We start from the raw sequence: 7,586 nt of genomic DNA, 5'->3' as shown, positions 1-7,586 counted from the left end.
TCAACCCCGTGTTTGTTTGTATTAGAGATGAAAATAAAACCTGGCCAACATGAACAAATATTTTAAATTCAAAGTTGTCGGAAACGCCTTCAGATAGTTGTAATTCGAGGAAATATATAATATATTTACTTGGAAGTCAGAAGATGATTGAGGTAGTTGAGCATCTAGTCACTGGCCATCAGATTGATTTAACAATCTCTTCTAAGAAAAAGTCAAGTTGTTTAATAAATATGCAAAATCTGAATACAATAATACTACTCATTTCTGTTTAGATACATTAAGAAAAGCCGCCATCATCACAGCCACAACGAGAGAGGAAAAAAATAAAGAAGAAACAAAAGAATGTTTTATTCCACTTGTACGCATTACAACCAATGTTCAGGTTCTACTTGAACTAGGAAGACGGGTGTAGTTTTATGAAAATATGAACTAAGATTTTACATACAGATACATTCAGACTTTGACACTTGCAGAACCATCTCGGAGAAGGCCACCTCGGTAAAACCCTAAAGGAGAAAATAAAAAATCAAACAAATAATACAAGACAAGTCTATGCATGCTAAGTGGGCGGCCCAAGTACTTAACCAAATGAAGGATATCCAGTCAAATCCCTCGAAGCAATACAAAATCATCAAAATACGTCTACTTTTTCTCAGACCCTTTAAGGTTCAAGTTGAACCATTTCTTTTTGGAGGATTTATCCTTCCCATCAGAGCCTCCATCTTCCACTGGACTCTCAGCTTTTGAATCGTCACCGATAACTTTGCTTGTACTTCCATTACTTAAGTAGCTCACCATCTTAGTTACAGTGAATGAAGCATGTATACTATCCCGCTGTTTCAGCAGCTCATCAACCTGCAGCAACCAAAATGATTAGGTGGAGCTAAAAAAAAATAATGAACCTGGACCTCCAACGTACAGTGCGACCAGAAGATATGGAACCAGAGTAAGCTATGGCAGCTATGATTCCACCATGATAACGGGAAAAAGATATCAAATACTAAGTTGGATGGGAAAACAATCTTAAACAGAGCTTTCCAGCATTTTCAGGTGGCAAATGGTTGTAGAATACGAATCTACATCCTTGATTTTCCTCGTAAAAATTCATTTTCACCTTTTTTTTTTCTATCATATTACTTTCCTTTGCTGATGAGACAAAAAGAGAAGATACAAGGTAAATGTTGTCATTATGACCAAGCATCGAGATGACCTTCTTCTCCTCTTGCAATGAACTCAGCTCCAGAAAACAATTCAAGGAAATTTACAATAGCATGTGTATATGCTTTTGTATGCTACTAATTTAGTTTGGAAAAATTGCACACATGTAGAATAAGAACATCTAACAGGAGACACCAAGTTTTTGAAACTTACCGATTGCTTTTCCTGGCTGTATCTGTTGGTTACTTCTTGGAAACGAGCCAAAGCCTACAGAACATCACAAGTGAGTTTCAAGGACAAATGGGCACCAACCTATACCCATGCAAGTCACATCAATAAAGCGGATTCTACCTTTCTGTACTCTGTTTCAAATTGGCGTAGCTCATTTCTTTTTCTAAGAATTTGGGCCTCAATATCCTTGAGCTTCTCTGTGGTATCCTCGTAAGTCTTTGCACAAAGTGCCTCAATTGTGTAGGTAGCAGTCTTGAAAAAATTATCTCCTGAAAGAATTCAGTAAACGTCAGACAGATAAAAATTCTGTAAGACAACTAAACCATGCTCTAAGACACAGAAAATAGTTCGAACCATAAACTGCGAATATATGAGTCCCAGCTTTCAGTTCAGAAACTTCACAAGGTTGAAGACCTTCCAACCTTTTAAAGAAAGCAGCATCAGGATCCTTGGCTATTGCTAACTGCACCACCGTGGTGTAGAAAAAGATTACTACAGCCACACGAGGAAAAACGCAGATAACATCCACCAAAGTAAGAAGACAGGGAAAAATCAAGTGACAGGATGGGACCCCATACCGCATTCACAGTTGAATCCATTCTGTAAACTTGAAAATGTAAGAAATACATCCCTGCAGAGGTCACCTTGCCAGATTTCTCACTATCTTCCTGTATATAGATAGTAATATAATTAGTTTTGTGAATCCGCAATCAAGGTGTTGATTATAACACCACCAGATAGTGACTGGTGATTTAAGCAAATGCATGAGGTCACCTTGCCAGATTTCTCACTATCTTCCTGTATATAGATAGTAATATAATTAGTTTTGTGAATCCGCAATCAAGGTGCTGATTATAACACCACCAGATAGTGACTGGTGATTTAAGCAAATGCATCTAAACAGCACATGCGGGCAATTTAAATACATGGCTAAGTGGTCGAGCAAATAAAATAGGATGATCAGAAACATTATCCAGGGTACATAACATCATAAGAAAGGGAAATTTCATAAACCTAACATAAGTTTTCAGATGCTAGGATGAGAGATCACTTGATTTCACAGTAATCATGGACATCAAATTGAACTTCCAGGGAAATCTGAAATGAATAGTCAATATATTTGCTTTTGAACAACTAGAATAAATCCATAAGTGAAGCAACTACAATCAAGTGATCAAACTCTGATGTTTGAGAGAATATGCTCCTCGTAACTTTATTAAGAAAAACAAGAAATATTTAGTTTTTCCTCATTAAATTACACACACGTCCAAATGCAAGATAAAATGGTAGGCACTATATAGCAGGTAAGCGAATGTAAAAGTAAAAAGGTTAATGTGGTTTGGCTCAACCAAGATCAGTTCAACTTATAACAGGCAGTCCTGAGTCCTTTGAAAACCTGAGATTGTGCAAAAGAGACAGTCAAAGTAGAGACAGAAAACAGTAAAGATTTAGGAAGTTTGGCACCTGAGTAGCAACTCTTATATGTTCTCTCTCTATGGATTAATTGCAATGCAGCTTGGGGAACTCACATGCCCACAATCATTAAGCTTGCTCCCAAAAAAATAATCAAATTAGCATGTACCATTCATCACTATCAGAATGCTACACCAAACTTTCTGGAAGATCACTACAATCCTTAATAAAGGCCAAAACCATTCAAAGAACCTTTAAACAGCTTTTAAATGATATTTGCTACACTATCAGAACCTAAAAGAAAGTTAACAACTACAGATGGTAGTTGAAGTCAAATTCTTCCAGTGCAAACCAACCTTTTTGGGAAGAATATTGCCATCTTTCTTACTAGTCAACTCCTTTAATTAATTAATCCCCAGTTCAAAACTCCCAATATAAAGAATTTCATCCTAGATATCAAGGCTCAATCAGCAGCAAAATACAACAAATGTTTAAAAATGTACCACTTCAAAAGAAAGAATATTGAAACAACTACAAAGACAGGCCCAAGTCATCTGATAGAAGGAGCTCATCTCCAGATGTTCAAACCACAATATCTTCCCATCTAAGAGACTGCCATTGGCACGCGTCAATGCCTTTATCATCCACATAGTACTACCATTTAATGAGCCATCACATCCTCTTTTGGGTCAGCCTCCACATTGATCCCCCATTACAGGTCAGCAACACCACATATAAGTAACCCAGAAGATCTATATAACAGAGAACAATCCTGCGGTTGGTACAACCTCTCGCTCTGTCTAACTTGATAAATTCTTTACTGTTTGTTGGTATGACAATGTATAATCCATTTTGGTGTATGTAATGGTGAAAAAGGATTGGAATATTAACATTTGCTGCCTGAAACTACAATATTATATTATTACGATTGCATATATTAAGATTCAAAACCTAAAAGGGTGCCTTTTAAGTGGTTGGAATGTGGGATTCAGATTGTAGTGATACAGAAGAACATGGATGGCTTAATTGGTAGAAACTGATTGGAAAAACAGTCATAACAACGAGCCCTAATCATAAGAATATGCAACACTGTCATCCAAAGTTGCAAGCCAATAAGGATATGGCAATAAGCATACAAAATGTTGCCACAACATCAATAAAGGTACAGAACTTTGTTCCATGCATACTTTATGGAGAAAATATAGCAATAAGCTAAAAACAACACAAAAGTTATTAAGCTTTCATCCATGATTTTCCAGTCCACAACTTCAAAGAAAGTTTTTCCTTTAAGAAAGAATAAGCTATAAGCATAAAGGAGTGTGAGAAAGGAATAGCACCTGTAAGGCCAAACCATAGCCACCATTGGCATCTTGTTCAAAATAAAGCAACTGTAAATCAGAAATGCAACACAAAGCTGTTATATTAGCATAAAAGAAAAGTAGTGGAAGGAGATATAAAGTGGTGGGGTGTGGGGCCAAAACACTCCTCATATTCACCGCACTTGGAACTCAAACAACCTTAAATTTGCTTTGTGTTGTTGAAGTTACTCTCACAACAATCCCTGCCTCAGCTTGTTGCTCATTTATGGTTACACCAAAGAAGTGGGCACATTGCTTTTCCACCTGCAATTAAGATCAAATACATCAACAAAAAAGAAACGGAATAATTATAACTTATATCAGTCATAAACGTAACAAGTACCTTCCCACTAACTGATGTACCGACAGGGAGGGGTCTGACTGTGACAGTTCCATTAAGAGCTTCTTCAAGAACATTAGCAGAAATCGTAGTCTTGATAGGGACACCGAGCTTGCTATAAACAACCAAATAAGAAGTTTTAAAAAAGTTTTCTTTAAAAAAAAATTCCAATACTTCCAACTCAAATCACCTGAATAATGCAGCAAACACTGTATTGACAGTTCCCAGATTAGACAAATCAATTTCCATGTCCATGCTTTCAACATCCAAAGCCTGATTAGAAATAATTATAGAAGTCCAAAAAATTAGGATGTGTCATCGATAAAACATATAATTTGCAAACATGAAGAGATGAGAGGAAATAAGATCAAAAGTCATTCCAGCTTCTATGAATTGACAAATTAATAACTTAACTATAGAGAGGGCCAACATGTGACATTATGTATTAAAAAAATGCAACTATTCAGAATTAGAAAGACAGAGTAAATGAATGCCCCAACATTCCTCATAACGAGACAGACAGAATGTGGAACAGCAAAAATATGGCCAAAAGAAAGCTATTACTAAGTTTAGTTGTCAAGGTGCTACACCTCTATTATATTATCTTTTATGTTTCACTGGCCATTCATATTTTTGGTACTTTCAACACTTTATTAAGTGTGCCATAGTTATCCTGATTGCTGTCTTTTATAACTCCCAAAGGGAAATTCCAGCGAACTGCACAAAATAGACCCTCAAGCTACACCATCCAGTATCATTTTTTCACAACATGGAGCACTAAAAATCGTACATTAAAAATGTAATATGGAATTACAGAGAGGGAGCAAGAGAGAATGAGAGATAGCTGGGAAAAGGCACCTCAAACCCTAAACTGTCATATTGTCTTCTCTTCTCAGGGTCAGAGAGTATACTGTAGGAATATGCAACCTCCTTGAAAAGTTCTGAAGCTTCAGGATTACTGGCATTTTTATCTGGGTGGTATCTGTCCAAAACTTATTTCTTAGTGACCATAAGCTTGTACACAAATTGACATAAAAATTGACCCACAACCTTGTCATTGACCAAATGATAATCCCACAACAAAAATGGGATGTTATACAATGAGCATGAAAGATCATGCAAAAGAGAAGAATATATGGAATTTGCCAAAAAAAAAAAATAACTTGACTTATCTACAAAAAGAATAATAAGAAAGGATTTGATGGTGAAATAGCTAAATTCTCTTTATTACCCGATTCATGTTTTCATTATTACATTTAATATAGCATAAAGGGCAAAAGAAAAAGAAATGGCCATAACAAAACTGATGGCAAAGGACTTGTGTATTATCATTTTATTTTGTTTTTTTCATGTGGATATATGGTTTCGAATTGGCAATTGAATGGAACTCAATTTTGAAAATATCTGGAAAACATAACATCCAGTTCCAAAACGTGCAATTTCTAAACCTAAACATTTTACCGTTAAAAACAGCCTTATACTCCATTTAGTAGAAGATAATAATAATAATAATAATAAGAGGAACATCTGTAACTTGGTTCATTTGCTGGAATGGAAAAATCAAAGGGAGAAACTGGTTTGCAGAAGAGCTATGCATCCTAGGTTTAAAAAAAATGGAAGCAAGGAAACTTTTTCAAAGAATTTTTTCTTCTTGAACTGAAGCTTCCATTTCCTTGATTAGACAGAAGGAACCAAAGCTTCCATTACCTTCCCAGCCTTCTATTTACACCCTACCGAAGTGCAGGCAATTTCATCAAATTCATTGACCTCAATTTTCCACTTTTAATCAAATTGATGGTCTGCATCTACCAAGCCCGTTTTGGATGATAGCATAGGAATATAAGTAGAACACAGATGGGAAGATAATGAGTCCCGCAGTACACCAGACAGTCCACAAACAAAACAAGCGCATCATACTAACAAGATTATTCAAGCTATTCACATGCTTAAAATAAAATTCCAGCTCATTGACATGCTATCTATCCAAAAACTGCTGAGATTGCGCTGTTTATACATCAGTTTCCAAGTACTAATTCCAAATTTCTCACTTAATCAAGGGATACGAACACTGACCCGAAAACAAATTCAGTCGAGTAAAATTGTATAGAGCTGATCAATGAAACCCGATTCAGCTAATAAATAAGAGCAATAAGGAAACAAACTTAAACTCTGAAATCGAAAACTAGCAGAGCCCATAAGCAAAAAATAGTCGGATACAACACGCAAACCCCAAAAAAAAAAAATCAATAGTAAAGCAGCAATAAGGAAAGAACTTACTTGAGAGCAAGTTTTCTATAAGCAGTTTTAATCTCCTGATCGGTAGAATCCCTTGATACCGACAATACTTCATATGGATCTCTTCGAAGTGCTGGCGGTGCTGATGTAATGTCTGTCTTCTTCGAACCCATCTCTCTTCCCACTTCCTCTCTTCAGACGGTCTTTTCTTCTCCTCTAAAAATTAAATGCATAAACTGTCACGAGAGAGAGAGATTTATTTACTCTGCTTTGAATCAGCAAAAACATAATTAATAATAAGAAGAAGAAACACAGAATTCAAGCAAGTTTTGGATCCCTGAATAGTTTCTTTCTCGAGGAAAACTAAAGCGAAATTGCCAGTTTCAAATTATAATATAAAAATAATTCAAACTACAAGATCCAGATACTCTTGAAGGGAGCAAAGCAGCAGCTAGGGTTTTTGAAAACTTACAGATTATTATATCGGGGAGAGAGAGAGGAATGAGAGGTTCGAGTCGTTTGGCTTGAGAGAAGACCCCTTTTGCTCTCTGTTTCTCTCTTTCATTTCTTCTTCTACTTTTTCTTTTTTCTTTTTTTGTGTCCTAGCGTATTTTCAGCTGCCTGATTTTTTTGCCCTTTTTCTTTTCTTTTTACTTTCCATATTATAAATAAATCAGCGTGTTGATTGTTGTTACAGGGGAAAATTATATAATTTTATAACACTTTACCTAGGCGATGCGAACTCAGTCAATTCAAAATTTTGAAAATATTATTAAAATATTATTATTATTATTATTATTATTAATTTAATGTCCAAGAAAACACTCTTACAGCTAGAATATTATATATTT

The 7,586-nt window shown here is 35.6% G+C and overlaps 1 protein-coding gene across 4 annotated transcripts; it reads right to left on the bottom strand.

Annotated features, from left to right (window-relative positions):
* Positions 1 to 324: 324 nt before the first annotated feature.
* LOC118048073 (chaperone protein dnaJ 15) lies at positions 325 to 7,381 on the bottom strand. 4 transcript variants are annotated; one of them, XM_035057624.2, is made up of 13 exons: positions 7,208 to 7,381; positions 6,778 to 7,000; positions 5,359 to 5,482; positions 4,691 to 4,773; positions 4,504 to 4,615; positions 4,320 to 4,424; positions 4,140 to 4,190; positions 2,164 to 2,187; positions 1,968 to 2,057; positions 1,744 to 1,852; positions 1,510 to 1,658; positions 1,372 to 1,425; positions 325 to 855 (listed from the first exon to the last, which is right to left on the bottom strand). In XM_035057624.2, exons 2-13 carry the CDS (start codon positions 6,906 to 6,908, stop codon positions 643 to 645), a joined length of 1,245 nt encoding a protein of 414 aa, XP_034913515.1. In that variant the 5' UTR covers positions 6,909 to 7,000; positions 7,208 to 7,381; the 3' UTR covers positions 325 to 642. The 4 variants fall into 4 exon arrangements, with proteins under 4 accessions (XP_034913515.1, XP_034913499.1, XP_034913507.1 ...); XM_035057608.2 differs by having other exon boundaries at positions 6,778 to 6,971; XM_035057616.2 differs by having other exon boundaries at positions 6,778 to 6,951.
* Between the last annotated feature and the right edge of the window lie 205 nt (positions 7,382 to 7,586).

This window comes from Populus alba, chromosome 10, assembly GCF_005239225.2.
Source record: "Populus alba chromosome 10, ASM523922v2, whole genome shotgun sequence".
Taxonomy (NCBI): domain Eukaryota; kingdom Viridiplantae; phylum Streptophyta; class Magnoliopsida; order Malpighiales; family Salicaceae; genus Populus; species Populus alba.
Note: the sequence above shows the minus strand (reverse complement) of the source record. Positions and strands in the feature narration are given on the sequence as shown.

What these genes read in the sequence shown, in the direction of transcription:
- LOC118048073 (XM_035057624.2), bottom strand. Translation starts at nt 6,908, where the DNA reads ATGGGTTCGAAGAAGACAGACATTACATCAGCACCGCCAGCACTTCGA. An exon ending in TATAGAAAACTTGCTCTCAA is followed by an intron (nt 5,483 to 6,777) that starts GTAAGTTCTTTC and finishes AGTTTTGGACAG; the next exon opens with ATACCACCCAGATAAAAATG. An exon ending in TCATATATTCGCAGTTTATG is followed by an intron (nt 1,659 to 1,743) that starts GTTCGAACTATT and finishes GAATTCTTTCAG; the next exon opens with GAGATAATTTTTTCAAGACT.